Here is a 24,232-nt window from a genome sequence, read left to right as displayed (position 1 = left end):
GTTGTGGGGGTTAACTGCCTTGCTCAAGGGCAGAAGAGGAGAGGAGAGGAGAGGAGAGGGTACGAAAGGAGTAGAGAGGAAACGAGAAGAGATGATAGGAAAGGGGGAAGCCAGGCAGACAGACTGGGAAGGACGACCAGAGTCCAGATGAGCACACCAGGTCAGGAATACAGTCAGCCATGCAAACTCAACAGACACCCCAGAAGTATGGAGCCTCTCTCTCCCTCTTTTTCCAGGCCCTCTGAGTAGAGCCAGTTTCCACTCTGGGCTGGGGTGTGGTGCAATGCTTGCTCCTCCTGGGAGACCTGACTGCAGACCAGCTATTCAAAACAAGGGCTGAGCACCAACGAGAGAGAAGCATAGTCATGGACCGCTTTTAACCCACAGTCTAAGCCAAAGACAGACTCAGACAGAGCAGGGCTCTTTATACTGTATGCAGGTGCTTTAAAAGCCATCTGTGTGAGAAAGGAAAAGAGCTGACTATATGAGCTTGGCAGAGGCAGCTGCCAAGCTTTAGCAGACACAATGTACATACAATGGATAGAGTACTGTATGTATGCTTGGCTATACAACCAATGTAAATCAGCAGTTCTCCACTTGGGAGGCCATAGAGGGAAAGATAAAAGACAAAGAATAGCCCATCAATCGCTAAAGCTTCCCTCTCTGTGACTACTGAGGAGCCATGTGGTAAATCACTGAATCTCCAAACTATCTCCCTGTACCCTTTAGCTCAACACACAGGCAAGCAAGCACATGAACACACGCACACACACTTTTCATGGCTGCTGCATTCCATGTTTTATATGCTCACTTTTATTCATAACATTGGTTTTTACATCAGACAGTCTGGAAAAGATTTGGAGGTCTCCTGCTGAATAACGGTGCTTACTATACCCTGACAGAGCTGAGATGGTATGTGACCCTTTTCTACAGGCAATATGACTGTGAACATCTGGCGATAGAAAGTTGATAAAAGTCTCAATACTGGCATTTCTTGAAGAAAAAGGCTTTTATGGAATTTTGGTTGTGACTGAGTTTGGATTAGGAGAAGAAGGAGCACTATTATGGTAGCCACTTCTCTGTGTTGGGGAAATGGTGTTGAGGGGAGTTGACCTGCTGGATCTGCCAGTCCAAATACCTGCCACTGAGAACCAGGAAGACGGGGTCAGAGGTGACACTGCAGAATCTTAGCGCCCATGTATTTTGTCTATGTCTATTGTCTAAAAAAACCCTGAATAAAATCATTCAGAAACATAAAGTATCTCATCGAGCACGCCCATGATGATATGAACCAGGGTGAGAACAGTGTAACTCAGCCTAGTCTCTTCCTCTCTTCCCAGCTAGATATGCCCTTTTCCTGTGAGCCAGGCTATCAGTGTTATTGCAACCTGTTCTCATGTACTGTATATGGTGGTGACTTCACAGTCCACATGTAAAGGATATGTACTTCATCTCACAGACACTAACACAGGCTTAGGCGGGTCTGACACACCAAGTCTGGAACCAATAGGATCCTGAACAGCTTCTACCCCAAGCCATAAGACTGCAAAAAATGTAGTTAAATAGTTAACCAAATAGCAACCTCTGCAGTGGTCCTTTTTGCAATTACTTTTTTGACTCATAACATACGCTACTGCTACTGTTCACTATCTGTCACTTTATTCCTTGTTGCAGTGCATTAGGAAACTATTCAGACCCCTTGACTTCTTCCACATTTTGTTATGTTACAGCCTTATTCTAAAACTGATTAAATCGTTTTTTTTCTCTTCATCAATCTACCCCCAAAATGACAAAGCAAAAACAGGTTTTTAGAAATTTTTGCAAATGTATTCAAATTAAAAAACTGAAATATAACATTTACATAAGTATTCAACCTTTTACTCAGTACTTTGTTGAAGCACCGTTGGCAGCAATTACAGCTTCAAGTCTTTTTGGGTATGATGCTACAAGCTTGGCACAACTGTATTTGGGGAGTTTCTCCCATTCTTCAATGCAGATCCTCTCAAGCTCTGTCAGGTTGGATGGGGAGCGTTGCTGCACAGCTATTTTCGGGCCTCTCCAGAGATGTTTGATCAGGCTCAAGTCTGGGCTCTGGCTTGGCCACTCAAGAACATTCTGAGACTTTTCCAGAAGCCACCAAGTTGTCTTGGCTGTCTTGGCTGTGTGCTTAGGGCCGTTGTCCTGTTGAAAGGTGAACCTTTGCCCCAGTCTGAGGGCCTGAGCACTCTGGAGTAGGTTTTCATCAAGGATCTCTCTGTACTTTGCTCCTTTCATCTTTCCCTCGATCCTGACTATTCTCACAGTCCCTGCCGCTGAAAAACATCCCCACAGCATGATGCTGCCACCACCACAAAGGGTTCAATCTTGGTTTCAGCAGACCAGAGCATCTTGATTCTCAAGGTCTGAGAGTTCTTTAGGTGCCTTTTGGCAAACTCCAAGCTGTCATGTGCCTTTTACTGAGGAGTGGCTTCCATCTGGCCACTCTACCATAAAGGCCTGATTGGTGTAGAGCTGCAGAGATGGTTGTCCTTCTGGAAGGTTCTCCCATCTCCACAGAGGAACTCTGGAGCTCTGACATAGGGACCATAGAGTTCTTGGTCACCTCCCCTTCTCACCTGATTGCTTAGTTTGGCCAGACGGAAAGCTCTAGGAAGAGTATTGGTGGTTCCAAACTTCTTTCATTTAAGACCTCACAGCTTGGTTTTTGCTCTGACATGCACGGTCAACTGTGGGATCTTATATAGACAGGTGTGTGCCTTTCCAAATCATGCCCAATCAATTTACCACAGGTGGACTCTAAGTTGTAGAAACATCTCAAGGATGATCAATTGAAACTGGATGCACCTGAGCTCAATTTCAAGTCTCATAGCAAAGGGGCTGAAAACTTGTGTAAATAAGGTATTTCTGTTTTTTATTTGCAATAAATTTGCAAAAGTTTCTAAAAACCTGTTTTTGCTTTGTCATTATGGGCGTAGATTGATTAGGACATGTTTTTATTTAATCCATTTTATAATAAGGCTGTAATGTAATAAAATGTTGAAAAAGTCAAGGGGTCTGTATACTTTCCAAATGCACTGTACATGTACATATCTACCTCACTTACGTCATAACCCTGCACATTGACTCGGTAATGGTACCCCTTGTATATAGCCAAGTTATGATTACTCATTGTGTGTCTATTATTAATTTTATTATTATTCTGTGTTTTACTTTTCTATTATTTCTCCATTTCCTTTCCCTCTGCATTGTTGGGAATGCATTGGTAAACCTGTCATTTACGAAGCATGTGACAAATAAAATGTGATTTGATAAATGTCACTGCAAATGCGCATTTGACAAAGTGTCTCCTCAGAGTGGCACAGCGGTCTAAGGCACTGCATCTCAGTGCTAGAGGCGTCACTACAGACCCTGGTTCGATTCCAAACTGTATCACAACCGGCCGTGATTGGGAGTCGCATAGGGCGGTGCACAATTGGCCCAGCGTCGTCTGGGTTAGGATTTGGCTGGGGTAGGTCGTCATTGTAAATAAGAATTTGATCTTAACTGACTTGCCTAGTTAAATAAAAAACATTCAGAGTTATTTATGGATCATAAAGTCACATTTTAGCTGTCTGCAAAAAACCCTGTCTTCCAGACTGATCAGTGTATCTGATCGGAGAGAATGAACATGTCTCATCAACACCACAGAACACTAATCTACATGTTAAAACAATGAACAGTGCCCTACAATGCTCAGTGTAACAGTTGCCCTCCAAAACCTGCACAAATACACACATCAACCGCCAAAAAAACTTTCCTCCCTACCACCACGTGTTCCCTCTTAGATTGAGTCAAAGTTGTGACAACAAAAACAACTCATCTCCCTTTCTGTCTCCTTTCTGTCTCTGTTTACATTGTGGCTGACCCACCTGTCCTTTAAGTACACCGCTCCACAAAAATGACCTTATTTAGACGTGCTATCTCACTGAGCCCCCCCACCCTATCCTCCTATATCTCCCCCTGTGGATGGGGAGGTTAGCCACGGCATGCCTTTTGTTTTGCTAATTCCCTTCCATTGTAAGGTGGCCCTCGCTTTCCTCCATGTGCAGGTAGGCCATGAATAGCACAGACTGGGGTAGCGCTGCCTGATATTATTCCCCTGTACAAAAGATACACCTGTCAATAGCTGTGTCTCTGCTTGGTGCTGCCAGGACCTGGGCCTGTTCTCCTCTGTGGCAGCAGAGAGGGAGCTGGCACTCACACTGAGACCACCGTGCGCTGAGGGGCTGGCAGACAGAGCGGAGTGTGCTGGCTAAATGATGCTGGCTAAATGATCGTGCTAAATGAGAACACTCTTTCTTGTCCTCTCTCACATTCTCTCTTTCGCTCTCGCTCTCTCTCTCTCTCACTCTCTCACTCTTTCAGCATATACCTGGCTCTCTTCAAAAAAGGAAGCATAGACCCCTATAAAAACACCTCTGAAATAGAAAACTGTTGCCCATATTTAACATTAGCAGTAAGGTTTTAGAAAATAATGCTGTCCTACCTTCTTTGGCAGCCAGGCGTGGAGACTGGTCCGTGTGAGATGGAGTGTTGTAGGATAATGATGAGCTACCTGCAACACGCCAGATGGGCACAACGTCAGAGCTGTATGATCAAAAAATGTTTACAGTTATCTGTGCATAGGGCAAGATTCATAAAATATACTGGCTAATAGGTTATATAGTATAGAAATGCATCAAGAACTGCAACACTGCAGGTTTTTTCACACTCAATAATTTCCAATAAAGGTATATCAAGAATGGTCCACCACGCAAAAGATATCCAGACAACTTTACACAACTAGGGGAAGCATTGGAGTCAACTCAATATTAGGAAGGTGTTTCTAATGTTTGGTATGCAGTGTACAATGCTATTAGCTGTGAGTAGAAACACTGGCCAATACCCAGTAGGTGGCAGTAAGAAGATCCTTGATTAGTGTAAGTAGATCTCAATTGCCTTTAATTTGAGATGCCTCTGAAAAGTATACTTAAAAACTGCCCATGGTACATTGTAAACAATCAATCCATTCTATCCAATAAAGAATCGACCCAGCAATATTTTTTATATGTAATCCTTTAAACTCAGAATGCTGTGCTGAGTCAACAATTCCACCACAAACCTCCTGACTATTAAAGTCCAGAAACCAAGACTATTTATAATAGCATAATGGCTAGCTTTTCATTTTACCTTATGGAGCAGAACTGTGCTCTGCATTCCTCTGCTTACACAGGCACCCTGGGCGGCACCAAAATGCTCTCTTAACTTTAGCTGCCCCGACGCATAAATCAGAGTGGAAAAACAGAACAAAAATGCACTGGGAAAATACCAGTACTAGTACTACTATGGGGAGTGTAAAATTTAAGACAAAGACTACTACTATTGGGAGTTGCTGGTTAGGAAGGAACTCTATGAGTTTTTCTGAATGGGCAGGAGACGGAGAGATGAATAACAGTATAGGCTACAGCTTGGGAATGCAGGATGCCTTTGCTCATTTTGGAGGGGGGGGGGGGAGTGGGGGGGAGTGGGGGGGCCCACAGCAATGCAGACCTGGGGTCTGTTTCTTGGCGGGTTGGCGGAGGGAGGCGGGAGGCGGGGGCTCTACACACATATTCTAACCCCCACCCTATCCCGCAACACCACAGCCCACACCACCCCCAAGGCTCTGGCCCTGGTTTGGACCTGGGGCTGGTGAACAGGGGCAGCATTGTGTGAGGCAGGATCCCTGCACAGCAATCAAACGCAGCTCCCCATACAAAAATTATTCCACACTCTCAGTGTAAGCGCACGGGGCAGGCACGGCACCAACCCATCTCCAGGGTGAGAGAGAGAATAGTAAAAAGTAGTAGAGAGAGAGAGAGACGGGGTTAGGGTTAACTACTGCCCTACTGGGTTCCACATGGGGGCCGCCCCAGACAGGCAGAGCTGCTGAGAAAACAGATTCAAAAGAGAACACTGGGACCGCTATTAAAAGGACGGGAGAGAGAGAGGGAGCAAGGGAAAGAGGGAGAAAGAGAAAATGGGGAGCGCCAACACTGACACTTTGGGCAAGGGAGGCTTGGCTAAACCGCCTATTTATTTGGACGTGCTCTTCCCCCTCGAAAACACATCCCAGTAATCTGACTGTGCAGTGGAATGACTGGCTGATGTTCAGCCTCCTCCAACCGAGCCACATCTGCCAAAAGTCTGTACTTCTATTACATAATACCTCCAATAGCAGTGTTTTGTTTTCTTTCTTTTCTCTAAATGATGAGTCTAAAACGCTTCCTGCCCCTTCATCCTCCATCTTGACACACCATAATATTGACAGACATCCTTCTGAGATGGTTAGACGTCATTGACCTTTGCTAAGCCCTGGCCTGATGTTGATCCTACCAAGCTAAAATCTATACTATCCCCTCACACATGTATACCCTTTTCTCTATCAACAAACCCCTCTCAAGTCCCACACCCCCTCAAACATGTACATACCCTTCTCTCCATCAACAATCTGAAGGGCACCCACCTGGGCGATGAGGCCACTGCCCCTTAAAGGAGGCCTAGGAGACCCCAGTAATTAGACTACATTAGCCCGGTTCCCTGACCAACGCCAAACCAACCAGAGGTGCTGTGTAATGGTACCTAACAGCTAACAAGAGGCAGCCAGGCCTCTGAGCCCCTCCACTGCAGTGCTAATCTGCCAATAGAAATAACTAATGCAGGAGGAGCTCCATAAAAACTTTAAAAAAGAGAGAGAGAGAGAGAGAGAGAGAGAGAGAGAGAGAGAGAGAGAGAGAGAGAGATTGGGAGTAACTTGCTGCGAAGGAGAGAACTCCAGATCTCCTTTTCCTCTGCAGCCTTCAGCCCAGATGTTTATGGTCTGCATAAACTATTGAGGTTTTGAGAATGTCCCACACTCGAGTGGGCTGCACCAGCAGCAGCAGTAGGATCAGGAGCAGAGGCAGCCCGGGAGGCTGGGAGCCCAGACTTATCACTCTGTAAATCCTTCCAGCCACAGTCAGCCACACAGAGCAGACCAGACCATAGCAGGGACACCTGGGAAAGAAAGCAATGCAGCTATTCTCCTATGGCACTCAATCAGAGCCACTTCAGGCTATTTCCATGCACTTCAATAAAAACTCCCACTCTTTCATTCTCTCTTTTTCTCTCTCTCCCCCCTTTCTCCTGTCTCTGTGTCTGAGGATACAGTCTCTCCTTGTTGGAGGTTTCACTGTGCTGTGCTTGGTTCGTTCCAGCACATGTGGTATCAAACCGACCTACATGGGTGCAATAAAGCAAACAGTCCGCAGTCCCTCCCTGACAGACTAATTTGAACAAATTCTCAAATTGCGCCCCAAATTGAAAGCACATTGGAGAATGGGAGGCCATCGCGTAGAAAATCTGGATAAGTGACCAACAATGGGGCCAAAATAATGCACAGGCAACCACCCTTATTACTGTTCGCAGCTGGAGACAGAGATTCAGATATGTGCAGAATGCCTTGCTGGCATAAACTTTTATATGTGTATGACTAAGACAAAAGAGACAGGCGTGTGTTTTTACTTTTAGCGTATAGCCGCAGGGAGGGGAAATGTCCCTGCCCTGCTCGGGCCTACTGTGAATAAGCTTAATGACAGTGAAGAATGTTAATCAGAGTTTCAATAAACAGACCCCAAAGTAACACACATGATGTACACAGATGTGTATGAAATTATTCCAGCTCGTCGAGGACAGACTGTCGTCAGGTTGGGAGGAGAGTGGAGAGGCGGAGGACGGGAGAGGGTGAGGCATCAGACGGCCTGTAATCACTAAAAACTTCCAGGGCCTGCTTCTCCCTCTCCTGTGTGTCTGAGTCGGAACCGAGAGCTTAGCCCCGCTCCACCTCTCCTCGTGAGTGAAGCCAGAGGTCTGCGTTCTGGATGGGCTAGCTCCGTGTCTGTGATTGTGTTTGTTTGTGCTGCAGGGGGAAGAGATCGGCTTCAGTTTCATATCTGCGGCCCTGAGGTCAGGGTAAACCCTGGAAAGTCCCCACACTCTTACAACGTCGTGCCTTAACTAACACAGTTCCTCCCACCTCAACGCGAGCTCACCGCCCCGCGTCAATATACGCCCTAATGCTGCTCATTTCTCAAAAGGCCTGCCACTGGTCAGCCTGGCACGGGACGAAGAGAGAGCATTTGTCTCCTGGCTTGGGAAGGAGTCCAAAGCAATTTCAATACCCGAGCCGAGGATTCCGAAGCATCTCTTCTGTTTCCAAAACACACAACAACTAAATCAAAAGAATGGTGGCGGGGGTAGAGCCGCAGTGCAGGACGCCTAAGCCAGGCTAAGTCCCGCGGCAACCATTCCTAATGAAAACTGCTCTGCTGAGAGTAAGAGGGCCCAGCGGCGGTCATTCAAACACATAGAGCCTCCAGTCCATGCTGCATTGTAACACAATGGGGCTGTTATACTCACAGCAGCCATCCCTATTCCCTGGGCCCAGATGCCACGCACAGCACAGAGAAAACTGTTGACACCCACAGAATAATGTTCCCATTACATCACAGCAAGACCCATCACAATTTTTAGGAGAAACTTTCAAATGAGTCAGCCATTAGGGCTCCACCCTGCTCCATGTCATGACGCTTTGCAGCTGCTATTCTTGCTATACAGTACAGTGCAAACAGCAGAGGATAACTGTCATACATAGAGGGTGGGATATCCATGGAAATATTAACTGGTTTACTGAAATAACTGATGTTATGGATGGCCTCCAACATTATGGCTTAGTATGTTTTGTGATGGCCATCCACCAACTCCATTAAGTGCAGTGGATGTCTATAAAACCTGAACTCTATAGCACAGAATGGTACACAGTTCCAGATAATCTCCACGAGATGCCAGATGCTGCCTGTCCTCCTGGTATCTTGCTTATAGATTGCATTTGCATATTGGTGCAGCAAAACCTTGTTTCTTTATAGTCGTGTCTCGCTGCCAAAACGTGTGAGGTCGTAATGTACAAAAGGCCTTCCAATTAATCAGTAAAGCTGCCTCCATTGTATATTACAGATACACTTCCTGTGCTCTGCTGAACACACAGACCTCACTCACTCGCGTGATTCCTGAGGCAATGCACCTGGGCTTCATCTTACTGTGGCCTATGTGGAATAAGGCAATCCTGAGTGGAGGGAGAGCGGGTTACAGTCCAGAGATGATGGTTATCTACAGGGAAAAAACTCTTAAGTCCTCATGGCTGGAATAGCTGTATGTGCCAAGGCCCGCAGGGCGGCCATTTTGGAGAAATGGGGTCCAGTTTTCCAGTAAGGCTGTATCATTGTCTGGCGACTGTAACATGATGACTATGGTGACAAAACACAGTGAGTCATTTAATTTCCCTTGGTTCGGCATACTCTGTTCACATCCAAAAGCACGGGCGATGCCCTGAGAAACAGAGACTGAAATGTCTGTGCTATTTAAGCCTCCTCTACACTATATGAAAAACCAATCCAGGCAAAAGACCAATGTAAAACATTCAAAGTGGGTAAACCACGTTTTCTGGCATTCTCACATGGCCGGGTGAACGAGATTGGACGTATGTCAATGTCAGAATGCAGTACAAACTGGCTAATGGAAGAGACAGAGAACTTCTGTTCTGTTATTGTTTGTTACCACACTGAGAATAAAGATGATTGAGAAACTAGCGTCTTACTATCCATCACTGACATATACTGAAAAAATACATGAACGCAACATGCAACCATTTCAAAGATTTTACGAAGTTACAGTTCATATAAGGAAATCAGTCAATGTAACCTATGGATTTCACATGAATGGGAATACAGATATGCATCTGTAAATACTGTAAATACCTTAAAAAAAATAAGGGGCGTGGATCAGAAAACCAGTCAGTATCACGTGCAGTGCGACACATTGCATAGATTTGATCAGGTTGTTGTGGCCTGTGGAATGTTGTCCCACTCCACTTCAATGGCTGTGCGAAGTTGCTGGATATTGGTGGGAAATGGAACATGCTGTCGTACACGTGTCTGGTGTGTATGCAGGCCATGGAAGAACTGGGACATTTTAAGCTTTCAGGAATTATATACAGGAGGCCGTGCATTATCATGGTAAAACGAGGGGATGGCAGCAGATGAATGGCATGACAATGGGCCTCGTCAGGATCTCGTCACGATATCTCTGTGCGTTCAAATTGCCATCGATACAAAACAATTGTGTTCATTGTCCGTAGCTTATGCCTACCCATACCCCCACCGCAACCATGGGGCACTCTGTTCATATATATATATATATATATATATATACATAACCTTTATTTAACTAGGCAAGTCAGTTAAGAACAAATTCTTATTTACAATGACGGCCTACCCCGGCCAAACCCGCCCGATCACGGCCGGTTGTGAAACAGCCCGGGATTGAACCAGGTCTGTAGTGATGCCTCTAGAACTGAGATGCAGTGCCTTAGACCGCTGAGCCACTCAGGAGAAGACGTTGTTCATAACGACATCAGGAAAACACTCGCCCACACGACGTCTGCGAATGTGAGGCCGATTGGACATACTGCCAAATTCTCTAAAACAAGACAGCTTATGGTAGAGAAATTAACATTAAATTATCTGGCAACAGCTCTGGTAGACATTTTTGCAAAAAGCATGCCAATTGCACGTTCCCTCAAAACTTGCGACATCTCTAGCATCGTGTTGTGTGACAATAGTGCACATTTTAGAGTAACCTGTTGTCCCCAGCAAAAGGTGCACCTGTGTGATGACCATGCTGTTTAATCAACTTATTGATATGCCACACCTGTCAAGTGGATGGATTATCTTGGAAAAGGAAAAATGCTCGCTAACAGGGATGTTAGCAAATTTGTGCACAAAATTTGAGAGAAATACGTTTTTTGTGCTTATGGAACATTTCTCTGATCTTTTATTTCAGCTCCTGAAACATGGGACCAACACTTCACATGATGTGTTTATATTTTTGTTCAGTATAGATCAATTCAAATGGCTGCCAGAACTTACTTTCCCTGAGGTAATTGAGATGAGAGAGTAGGACTTCAGCGTTGTACATGGTGGTCAGTCGGAGGAAGTCGTCCTTGCTCATCTTACACAGTTCCTTGCCGTCTGTGTTCTGGAACATGGCCGTGTCCATCTCCAGCAGGCCGTACTCCTTGATGGCCCACTCTAGCCACTGGCGGACATGATCCTGAGACCACAGCGACGGATCTGGAGAAATACAAGAAGACAGAGGTAGTGTATACAGCACGGGACAATCTAGTCTTTTCACAGTGATTGAGAATGCATTTCAAGTTTTGGTCTCATAATTATTTCCAAATTATGGCTAATGTATCCATTCGTTATTTTCACTTGTTTATTTAACTAGCTATTCATTCATCCATCTTTCAGTGAATGTATCCGACCCATCCTTTCCCAGATTGTGTAGCCTATGTAATACTTTGATGGAGTGAAATCATACACCTGCATCTATTCTACAGTATATCTGATGTACCATCAATCGCTTCCAAGACCATCAATCGCTTCCATCAATCGCTTTCGTTTCCCAAAGCATTTATCCCTCATAAATAATACTCTGTAATATGTGGATCAATTTGCCAATGTAAAGAGCTCTTTGACTGAACAGACCTCTGTTGCCTGTACTTGTTTAGTCGTACTCCCATGAGTAAACTAAAACATGACTAACAAAAGCATGAAAGAGCCTTCACCCGTGACATAGCTAAATACATCCGGGGCTAATAAAAACATTTCTACAACATCAGAAAATGTATGCCAATTAAGAGCATGTTTATAGGCCCTCCATTTGACTAGGAAGAAAAATTACTAAGAAATAAACCTTTCTCGCAGCCTGGAATGTAGAGTCATAGTACTTATAGGTCTAGTTATTGAGCAATTAATAACATCGGAAATAAAGAAAAAACAACATGTTATTTTCATTCATTATAAAGAAATACCATGCGGTTTATATTATAGAAGTCATTGTTACCTGCGGGGACGATGACTCTCCTCTCATTGGTGGTCATGTTGGGGGGCGGAGCGTTCTTCTCGTCCATGTAGCTTCCGTAACTCATCTGAGATGTGTCATTGCCCCCCACCAGCTTGTTGCATTTACCCCCCACACTGCAGTCCACTGGGGACTCCCTGCTGCACAGACACACAGTGTCAGTGTCAGAGAGAGACCAGAGATCCTTATATTGGCTCTAAGCAGATGAAAATGGTTTGCAATATAGACCAACCACAGGGCCAATGGAGCAGAACTTGAGCTAGCCCAATGAAATGTAAGTGTCAGGTGAGTTAGTGGTAGATGAACAGCTCACTTTCTGCAGAAGGTGGACAAAAATTATATTTCACTGAGCACAAGCAATTGTTATGATCAACTATCCTTTTGAATCTAGACTAATCTAGGGAACATCAACTCAAATCAGCAGAGACGAAGACATACTACGACAAGACATAAGAGCTGGAGTCTAGTGAGATGGACTGTGCATACTGCTGAACATACCTGGATCCATTGATGTGGTCATACTCTCTCTTGACGTTCACTCGGACTGGCTGGTTAATCCACTCTTGCTGAGGGGGTAATGGGTTGATTTTGTGGGGCTGGACGTAGTCCTGTGTACCAGATGCAGTCATGTCTGTCTTGGGTAGAGGGGCAGCAGCAGCGTAAGGAGGCTCAAACAAGGACTGGTCTTCACTCACCACTGACAGTGCCTCCTGCAGGCCAGAGGAGGAACAGGTTATAGCGGGGCACCTCTAGAACAACAGAGAGAACCTGTGATCTCACAACTTCAATCTCTCACTTGTTGTAGATCCATTTTGTTTACAGTAATTATGTGCAGTTATGTGTCATATCGCAATCTGGCATCCAAAGGGGTTTGTGTATACAGTGATTGGGCCTATGTAGCAACTACAGCTTCCTGTTGATGTTACCATGACTTCAAACATGACTAAAATCCTGATGACTACTATGCACAGCAAGATCTAGTCTGCGTTTTCCTTCCACAGAGAAGGAACAGCAGATGAAGAATCAACAGGAACAGCAGGGGGGTAAGTTCTACATTGACCCCAGTGCAGTGGCTCCACTGGAACTCTCCTCTGTCTGTGTCCACGTGTTCTGTCTCATGTCTGGTAACTGATACATGGAATACATATCAGATCTATCATTGCCAGAGATGTATATGGGCTAATGGGAATACAATACTTGCTATTCCAATGATCTGACATGCAACAACCTATACACAGAGCCAAAGAGATGTACAGTATTTATGAGACATGCAGGTAAACGGCTATGCCTGTATAGACTGTGGCAGCCTTTTAGCTAAATCCATTTTAAAACCTCTGTTTACTATGAATGAAGGAGCTGGTGAGTTCTGCCTTGCCTCAGCTCTGTCAATGACACATTTTAGTGAAACAAAGCAGCAGCAACAGAGACAAACTGATCTAGAGTCATTACAATTAAGCTGTTTCAAGGATTAGGCTCATGTCTGACACACATCTGATCTGGTAGCCTCTGATGTCACAGATTACACAGATGTCTGTAATCTTGAGGGATTATAGATATTTTAAAAGATAACATCCTAGATCAAGACAAATATGTGCCATTAGCACAGTTCTTACCCCGTCGAAGAACAAAGTACTGTATGTATGCAACAAAACACGTCTGACTGTTCACGAAATAGCAAACATGGATCAAAAAGGCTACAAGGGCTAGATTTCAAAAATCTAATCAAATTGTATTTGTTATATGCGCCGAATACAACAGGTGAAATGCTTACTACAAGCCCTTAACCGGAGCCAATGAGTCCTAACAAGTGAAAAAGTTAAGCAGAGTTTTCCCTGTGGACTGGAGTTGCAGTGATACATACAGTGGCCAGTCTGCTGTTTACAGCCTGTGTACTCATCTCCTGAGAAGTCTAATCTTGGGATGGGGATTTCTATCTACACCGCTAATCAGAATAATACGGCATATTCACATACAGTACAGTACTTTCCAGCAAACTAATGCTTCAATGTACATTCACTAACACTGACTGTATGTGCCTGTAATGTGCCACCGGTTCTAAACTGACCAAGGCGACAGCTTTTAAGGCCATTCATTGGGAGGGCTGGATGGATGATACTTTGTGACAGCATCTGATAATGCCCTCAGAGTTGGACAGACATGCCAGTGATTTCATCAGTCAAACCATCATAGCTGCACACTAGCAGTCTGGTAGCCATATGCCCTATCAGAGAAGTCTATACAGAAGCTAGCCTGGTCTGTGGATGATATGTTGAGAGCAGTGAGGGAATGTCTCAATGTCTCCTGATAAGGGCAGCTCTGCTGTTATGGCTGTTGCACGTTACATTTACACTGACATATCAGCATGTGCCTATCAAGATGACAGGTTTTTTTTAAATAATGTGAGTGTATGCACTTCCAAACAGACAATCTAAAACACCAGTCTGAGTCTATTTGAAATGTGTGTTCTTTATCAATGTGGAACACACACACTGCCAATGGTAAGGGTGCGACAGAGATAAAGTTAATTTATCTACACTCATTGATCTACACTCTTCTCTCCTGAACATCTTGTGCTAACATCCCTTCCCATGTAGACTATTCAAGTAGCCTACAACATAATATTCACTGGGAACAAACAGAAAGGCACTCCAAGCCTTGCATTCTCTAAATGATTTACAGTACTTTTCAATGATTATGTGGTACCATATGATGCCATTATGAACTCAACATAGGTTCATGTTGCTCAAAACCCTCATTTATAAACTAACAGGTCTTCCTAAACTCTTCTTGGGAAACTGTGACAGTGGAAGTTGCCACGTGCCTGGGCCACCACAGATGCCTTACAGCCAAACGGCCTGGATCACAAATGCCTCACGATGCGTGCCAGTACCAAGTGCCAGTACCCAGTACACCACTTCCATCCAGACTGCACACGTCTATTGTGTCCTCCACACACACCCATCAGCAATGCGATTCAGGAGGCATTCCTGCCCTTTGTTTGAGGAGGAAAGGGAAACCTGTCAGGAAACCAGATTGTGGAGAACAGGAAGCTCTCATGGCTCGATACCCCCCCCCCCCCCCTTTGATGAGTAAAGTCTGAATACAGTTTGTAGCCAATCAAATACACACACAGTGCATGCACAGTCCTGATACATTCATAATAATATATTAATTATTGCTGTTATATTATTGTTATATAGTCATCATTGTTATACATCATCACAATTTATCAGAATATTAACAATCATTTCACAAGGCCTAAATGTTTCTATTTGTGCATGTTTGTGTATTAAACAATCACAAACCATTCGGGTGAAAATTATTTAATATTAATTAAATTTTTCTGTGCAGTCAAAGCTTATACCGTTCCAAAATTTACACCACACCCAGCCGCTACTTCAACCACACAACCCCGCTTCTTTCAACATCCAAAGAAAACACATTGGCAGAACAATACGTTTCCATGGGTATTATAATAGCCCAGTTAGTTAGAAATAAGAGCAGAATAACTATATTTGACAATCGGCTATGTCTACTCAAAGTCAAGACACAATACCGTGGTGCGAAATGCAGTGACCTAACCAACAAACATCTGCATAGCCATGCATCTGGAATTTCAATACATGGAGGACCGTGCTTGAATACCCGTCCCTCAAGACTAAAATATGAGCGCTCCCTATTATGAATGACCTTCTGTGTTCAATTTAAGTATAACTACCCAGGTAAGACTATGAGCCTTTTGTTATTCATGAATTACAAGAAGGAGGGATATGTGCAGTTTTCGCTTCTAAATCACTCCGTGATATTTCCAAATGACATTCTGGCTATTGATATGGCTATTAAAAATGGCAAGTGTTCAACACTCGTTTTACAACCGAAAATATGCGTTAAAAAGCTATGGTTTTACGCATGGATTCTACTTCCTTGTACACCATCAGTAACGTTTTGAACCACGAACTGTGAGAGGATTCCCGGGCACCGTGCCACCACAATTGCGCAGCCACATCTTTGACACACCATACCTTACAAAGAAACGCACGTTCATCTAACCGCACAGCAATATATCGCCTACATATTGCGTAATCCCTAGCCAACACTATTTCAACTGGAGACAAATAATTGTTCTCCATTTTGATATATAATACATACTTTCCACTGAATAAAATTAGCACTTTGTTTAGTTGCAGATGTGCATCTACGCGCTCGTTCCAACATTGAACGCATATATCGAGTCTAAACGTTTCTTATCCAACCAAAGCTTATTTTCCCTTTCAACGTTTCCTAACGGAAAAGGAAACTTCGGGATAAATAGTAAAAAAAGAAGGACATCTGGTTACCGCTTTCGGAGCAAAAACAAAACGTTCATTGCCCAACATTGTAGGCTACTGCTCACAGACATAGCAACTCATGCTAAAATGAGGCGCAACTCCGAAAAGCAAAGCTCTCACAAATTCGTACACCCAGTCTTCCACCCTTACCTTAATAGTTCCGTCCATTTTGCGCAATTTTCAGCGAACCCCAACAATATTCCAAACATGACACGCTCCTGAATTAATTCCAGTCCCCGATATGTCGCAGAGAGAAAGAGACAGTTACCGGATGGTTTTTTTCTCTACATTTGGGAAGTGAAGTCACCGCTTTGAGAAGGAAGCTATGTGTGTCACTGCAAGCCCTGCCTTCATTGCAGCTCCAAAAAGCAGGATACTTGTCCCAAAGAGATAAGCAGGGAAAACAATTGCGTGTTTCCTCCGCTGTTAATGTTTTTACTCTGAAATATTTACAGAATGGTTGCCAGCGTTGTGCACATGTTGTTGTAGGCTACATTTGTGTCATTTTTTATACAAACGTCACAGACACTGGCGAATGAGTTTGTTTCAACAATACCATCAATATACATGTATTATGTTAAATTCATTTGCCGATGAAAAAGTAACAATTTAAACTGGTATAGACTGTTATGTGATTCCATAATGTTGAATAATCTCCTCATTGCTTTTAATACAATGCGTCCATTTCCCCCCCTTGATTTTACTTTAGCCTAATTCATCCCCTGCTCTTTTAACATCTTATATTCGCGTTTCCACTGCGAGATGGAGATATAAAATAGAGTTTCACTTTCAAAGCAGACAGATGTTTTCCTCGAGAGTGCTGATGAAATTGACTGTAAATCAAACCAAGAGGAACAAGAACTTGAACTACCTGTGGCAAGGGTTGATGCTCTTTGTTATAGCTTTCCAAGCCTCAGTGACGTTTTCCTGAAACACCATTAATAACATCCAAGCACGCAGCGCCCCAGATCAAGGTCCGCTCTACACGTGTGCGTCTGCTATCCAACACAGTAGGGAATTATGATGGATTGTAGGCTTATATTTCCAAATATTGCAAAGGGGAACCCCCTCTCTAAATATGTTTGGAGTTTAGTTCATGAATAAATGTGTGTGGTTTTCATTAATGTAATGATGAAGTATACCTACTCCCATGATATGTTATTACATTGCTATTACATGTTATTACATTATTATAGGCTTCTATTATTATTATTATTATTGTATTATTAGGTCTAGGCTATAGTTGAACTAATTTCTTCCTTAGGTTCCTGGAGCCATGGACAAACATCTCCTGTCCCCACCCCCAACCATTTTTCCTCTACCTTTGGAAATTGCCCTCATCAATTCAGACACAATTTCAGCTCAGATGCTAGACATGGAGCCAGCTCTGAACGTGACCAGACCAATAGGGCTCTGCCTGAGGGAGCGGCAAGGCCACAGAGCGGCCAAACCGAGCCTGCGCTGCTGCGACTGACAGACGGGCCGGTCTGTCTGCTCTCGACTTGGGGGTCTGTTGCGGGAGAGGCCCCCTCGAGACCACCACATCTGGATCCTGCTTGGGGTCAAGGCTTCTCCTGCCTGAGGCCAGTTCAGCTTCGTGTAATTAAGGGAGACACCTTGTTTAACTATTTAGTGGCCGTAACTTTTTCTAATTCAACATTCCACTGTTTTGGTTTTGTATTGGATTTCGTTAATTTTAGTTCAAAATAAAAGTAGGGCGAATGATGTCATGGTATAATATTCATTATAGATTCTATCCATTTTAATCCAGTTTGCAATAGCAGAGGGCAATAGCATGGCTTAACTTTTAGAAAATAATAGATGTTTATTATTTTAAATAGCCTATTGACTAGTATGCCTAATAGTGAATGTCTGTCATTTTCTGGGCCATATAAGTAGGCCTATTTCCAATATGCCTAACAACCCGTAGAACGCTAACACAATCTTGTGTGATTTGTTGACAGCTGGGGTTACTTGAGGAATAATGTGACCAAACTCTGAAATCACCTGCCAATATTGATTGAGTTGGTCATAGAGGCACAGTAAGCGAGGCAAATCACTAAAAAAAACTAAAGACTAAGTAAGAGCTAGGCTATCGCTAATCAAATTACTCTCGCCATTACGCACGAAACATGCAGGTTTATGCAAAGAGAGAAAAGCTATCCCGGGTTCCGCCAAGGCCATAATGAATACTGTGGTAACAAACATTTTCGGAGGCCAATAAGCAGATGCAAGTTGGTTTATATAGCGAACCACATAACATCTGGCTTGACGCTGAAACTTGACAGCCAGACATTTCTTACCACGAGCTGTGGGAAGCCATAGCTCCTCCATTGGATAATACAAGAAGTGGGTGGATACTACTAGTTTCAGTTTTTAAATAGTTGCCCTTTTGCTCATCGTGAATTTACAGCACTTCACCACTTCACTTGCTTACAAGTGCGCAAGAATAGCCTATATAGGCCTAAACATCTCCATAATGTAATCAAATGATCTAAGAGTAAATTATAACGGCGATGATTATGCCGGTATTATTATAGATATTCATCATAATTATTAGTCAAGATTATTAGCATACTGAAAGGCCTTTGTTTATATTGTTCGTGAACAAATATTAATTAATAAAAGACCAAACAAACGTTAGGCCTACAAAATTCCACTTCTATAAATTAATTTATGTGACAAACCTTTTTGGCCTATTATTTTAACCACTAGGCTTACATAGCCATAGATATGGATCGGCCATTTAAGATTGTTCATTAGACTTCAGAGTTCTGGTAAGCCCCTTCCCTCTCTCGGCAAAAAGAAAAACAAGTAAAATACTCAGGGCAAAAAGCAGAGACTGCAGCATACAAGACCTAACTGTCTGGTCCCTTGCTCGGGGCCATAATTAATTTGAGATTTATTTTTATTGGAGAGCTCGAGCCTCGCCTGGCCTTAACCTAACAAAACAAATGCTAGACCATGGATTCGCTTGAATGAAGCAGCATATTTATTTAAAATTTGCCTTGAGGCGTGCCTGGTTCACATTCTAACCAATATCTTGCCCGAAAATGCAAAATAATTAAATGAACGTTTCGATTAAAACGAGGGCAATGCGATATTCATTGACCTGACCTACTTTGTCTGAAATGTGGGTTGCTTAAGGAATCTTAAGCATTCAGTGGTTAACCAAAGAGTACTTCGCACAGGTTCTTGGATTGGTTTCCCAGTCATTGCCCCTTTGTCTTATTTAGGGAGCAAAAAGGGTAATTTCAAAACACATTTTCTCCTCAAACATTCCTTGCTGTTCAAGTCTCCCAAAACAAATCGTGAATTGTTCAGAGGACTCAAGCAATGTGGCCAGTGAAAATTAAGTCTTTCTGCAGAGCGCTACAAACGTTATGACTGTATGAAAAGAGCCCTTATATGCAAAGGGAAATAAGTCGCCAAAACATAACAAGTCACTCTTGGAATATTTTGATTATAAAGATATTATGAATGGCTTGACTAAGCACAATTGTTCATTTTCACAAGCAGACATGCTCCGCCTATATGCAATTGGTCTTCAACCAATGATCTATGAAAGATATGGCATCACATTTCCAATAGTATTTTAAAACAGCCTGACTCACATAATAGCCTGGCGAAATGTTTATGTGTTATGATGAGCACTCAACAGGCAGAACAATGACAAGGCATATACACTCACACAACACATTCCCATAAAACATGACGTCTGCACGTACCCTGATAGTTTTCTAAAGTCAGATTATGGCATGTCCGGGATTGGGCAGTTTAATGTGGGATTTAAGATTAACAATGGGAATGCATATTTCGTTTCAAACAAATCGTCCCAAGGCCTACACATTGTCCGCTTGCAAGAATTACACGCTGTACCATGTGATTCAATGCACAGAGTTTTAAACCTGAAAACCAGATGTCCACTATTTGCTTTGTTTACATTCTTTGAGATTGTGGCGGAGAGAGAACAAAAACTGCATGATGTCAAATATAATAATGTGCTATACCGGTCCCGCAAAGATATTAAATCAAACTTGATGTCCAGATAGATTAACAGAATCACATTATACAGTAGACTACCATACAATGTTTGAATACAGGACTATTCTGCAGAACGGTTATAACATGATAACAACAATGGAATAGAGAGAGGCAATTGTGCCTAGATTTAATTGATAGGATACCTATTCAATATACCTCTCATATTATGCGTAAGGTAGGCATACCGATAGAGATTTAAAAAATGACAACCAGATGCAAATTATTCGCAAAGTATCCTCATGAATATAAAATTAGGGACGACCCAGAACGTCCACCAAAATTACCTGCTCGAAGAGACGATGTTGTCTTACCTTGACATAAGACGAAGTGTCAGGCACGGTCTGAAACATGTTCATAGAACCGAGAGGGCCGAGAGGTGTTCAACAGTGTTCAACGGGCCCTGGGGAGAGTAGAGGAATATTAACACAAAAATAGGGAAAAACTGAAAGAGTGAAATATGTTATAAAATAACAATGCATTAAAATAATTATAACACAAATAAATAGATTCATAAAACATATTCATAATATGCTAATATTGTGCATAACAATACTTATAATAATGTGCATATTGATCATCAATTGTGGTTCAATGCATATGATAATAATTAATTATGTAATAACAGTGTAATGACAAATAAGGCCTATAGTGTGGAGAATAATACATGTTATGTCATGCCAATATGTCACGTCTAAATAGCTATGATAGCTATGTCTGATTGGTGGAAGAATGACTCCGCTTCCTATTGGTAAAAGAGCTACAGTAGGCTTGACGTAACACTGGGATAACAAACTTTCCTGACCACTCGTTCAGTAATGCAATCGACCATTAACAACCTCTCTTCATAATGGACTAGCATCCACACAGCCAGCATTCAAGCATCATTCATCAATTAACTCATACTTCTTCGACTCTTTTGTTAGTTCATTTTTTTAATGTTAAATTAAATATGCAAACTTTTGTGCATTTTCAATGGCTGTGATCTCCTGAAAATATTCCCTTCAGGCTAACAGTCCAGTTTTCTGCACTCTGGGTGTTATCAAATTAGTTTATTTAGATATTTTTTCAATTCGCCCTCAAGTAAAATTCTTTATTTATATAGACTTTAGCCAAGTCTCTAAGCCTCAGACCACATATTGTGGTTTCAATTAAATAAACAATTTGAAAACCTTTTTACGTTCGGAAGCCTTTTGCTATTGTTCATGCTGTTGTGATATCAGGGTAAATTATGGAAACAATTATCAATAACCACCACAGCTAGAGAGCGATCCCAGGACCGCGCACGAGCACCTTGCGGTTTTGTGAATTGCGTTCCATTCGGTGCAACCACTTCCACTGAAATAAGGAATAGGGTCAGATTTGGTTCGTAGGCCCACTGTAAGTTATTGGACACAGACTTGATTCATTCAGACATGTGACCTTCCTTGCCGTGTTGTTTCCTTCGTCACATATTTGGTGGCGCAATGATAATCTAACAACCAATCACATATTATCATGCATGATACCACTGTTCATGATAACCAGAACCACTACCATGGTTGACTGACTTTAACTTTCTCGATAGACAACTCATGTGGAGAAAGCAGGGCAGCAGAGCCCCAACCCCAACCCCCATCACGTTTCTCCCTAAAGCTTACCACATATTGAAACACTTTTCGCTTTAATAAGTGCAGTTTACAAAGTCTAGGGTGAAAGGGCAGCTCGAGGACGGTGTCTTTAGCGGTTCCCTCAGTGTGCAATTATCAAGAAGGCTGGCACATGCAGCATTTAACATTCCTAACATCAAGCAAATTACACTGAGACAAACACTGGTCTCCAGAACGAGTGGATAATGAAAACGAACTTTTTATTGTCAGTGCAAAGATTGCGGCCAAAGACTCATTAATTTCGACTCACATCCACTGACAGGAGACATTCACTGTCATTGTGAAAACGGGGAATACCGAAAGGTAAAGTATAAATTGTCACTATAGGCCTAAAATGCATTGTGCAGGGCCCCCAAATCCACAGCGGCATTATGTTAAAAATAATCACATGTTCAAAATACGATGAAAACAAATGGACCACTAAACATCCAGATTTCATGTTATAGCAATCTCTAAACAAATAAATACATGTAAAACACACGGACTGACTAGTGTCTGATCAGATATTTTATAGGCCCACAATCACATATTTTATAGAATGCTTTCACGTTTGGCTGAAATGTTTTGGTTATTGAATATCTGCCTCAGCACCGGCCACTGATACATTATCCAAGAGGCTTATTTATGATCGTGGCAGGATTTATAATTGTAGGGGACCAACAAGTTTCGTATTTTTAGCTCCTGTAGGCAAACTTTAGGCTCGCCTCATAAAGTTTCCCAAATGCATCCAATTTCTAAATGGTAAAAGAGCATAGAATTCCGCATATGTAGCCAATTAGCCGACTCGCGGCTCAGGAGGACTGTTGAATAACTGCAGTGACTTTCCTCGGAGACAGCCCGTGGACTGGAAACCTCTAGTGTTACATTTTAAGCATATTACCTTGTACGAGAGCTTGCTGTTATCCATCATACACGAGAACGAACTGATTTCCCCTAATCTTTGCACTTCTTTCTAACCACAGTTTTCACTCATCAAGCAACCACGAAAGCAAGTTATATTAGGACAAACTAAAACACATTTCGAAAACAAACATGACTTGTAAACGAAAAATAAACCAAATGTAATTTTTTATCAGATGATAGCCTGCAAAACATTTGTTTAATCTAAATGGAAACCAGACTGGCATTGAATCTTGATAAATTAGATAGTTTTATGAAAAGGCAGGCTACATTAATCCAGAATTAGTAACAAAACAGTGGAATTGATTTATGGTCACCAAACACACAGCATACACAGAGGTTTGTGGCTGGTTAGAATAGCCTACGGGTCGCAATCTTACAAATGTAATTTCCTCACTCACCTGTCGTTATGTTGTCAGTCGTCTATTATTTCAGTTTAATTATTCCCCAATTTAAATAATTTGTCCCGTCTATTCAAAGTCGTTACCATGGATGACAGTAAGTTATTTTGAGAAGGTGTATGGAGCGCGGGGTGTATGAATGGGAATGTTACTGTGATGAGAGAGCCGCCAGTCGGCAACCAATGGGAAGTGAGTGAAAAAACTCCCCTCGGGTTTAGTGTGAGAGGGAGCCGGAGTTGCAAGTCAAATGAACCATGAAATAAGGAAAATCGTGTAGGAAATAGAAACAGCACCATAAAAAAGGCAAATAGTCAGAGGTACTTTTAAATTGGAAAAATAATAGGGCCGAATGTCCTTCCGCCGCCCTTTCGGGGGATATTGAAGGCCACCAAGTGTTTTTAGGACAAATAAATAGGCATTTCTACACACCTGTCCACGTAGGCTATGTTTACGTTATGAATACAACAGGACATCGAGTGAACTTTTGTACAAAACTTAAACAAAATGCTTTATCAAAAGAAATATCATGCCAACATTGAAACCACAAATGAGATCTTAATGATATCAACCATATGAAACCTTTCTGTTGTTAAACATAATGTGTTATTTTCAAACACAGAAAGTGATAACATAATGTCTGATGGAATAAGTTATATTTCCCTTTACGTGTTTACAACAGTACAGTCCGATTGAATTAAATGTAAAACCTTTAAAAAATCTAAATTTCTCTTATTTTACTTTGAAATGTCTCCAACAATGGAGATATTCTTGTGATAATTCCCGCATGAATAATTGCAGCCATAGCAGGATCCGCGCTTCGTGGCCTCCTGACAGAGACACGTGTCTCCAGTGAGTTTGTTTTTCCTGTTCAGTTGACCCCACTCAGTTCAGTAACTTC

At 42.5% G+C, this 24,232-nt stretch overlaps 1 protein-coding gene across 8 annotated transcripts in view; it reads right to left on the bottom strand.

The window, feature by feature from the left end:
• LOC110504034 (Friend leukemia integration 1 transcription factor) overlaps positions 1-23,490 on the bottom strand; it is a 34,427-nt gene extending 10,937 nt beyond the window's left edge. Inside the window, exons 1-6 of one of the 8 annotated variants that reach the window (XM_036961301.1) lie at positions 23,335-23,490; positions 20,672-20,787; positions 12,514-12,725; positions 11,998-12,152; positions 11,019-11,222; positions 4,526-4,594 (exon numbers count right to left, since the gene is read on the bottom strand). In XM_036961301.1, the coding sequence (XP_036817196.1) occupies positions 4,526-4,594; positions 11,019-11,222; positions 11,998-12,152; positions 12,514-12,725; positions 20,672-20,743 (712 nt within the window). In that variant the 5' untranslated portion in view covers positions 20,744-20,787; positions 23,335-23,490. Of the gene's footprint in view, positions 1-4,525; positions 4,595-11,018; positions 11,223-11,997; positions 12,156-12,513; positions 12,726-16,493; positions 17,142-17,214; positions 17,342-20,671; positions 20,788-23,334 lie in introns of those variants that run through there. The other 7 variants (XM_036961300.1, XM_021582831.2, XM_021582832.2 and 4 more) reach the window with 7 other exon arrangements.
• Between the last annotated feature and the right edge of the window lie 742 nt (positions 23,491-24,232).

The sequence above is a fragment of the Oncorhynchus mykiss genome, chromosome 24 (assembly GCF_013265735.2).
Source record: "Oncorhynchus mykiss isolate Arlee chromosome 24, USDA_OmykA_1.1, whole genome shotgun sequence".
In the NCBI taxonomy this organism is placed as follows: Eukaryota; Metazoa; Chordata; class Actinopteri; order Salmoniformes; family Salmonidae; genus Oncorhynchus; species Oncorhynchus mykiss.
This window is presented reverse-complemented; position numbering and strand designations above follow the sequence as displayed.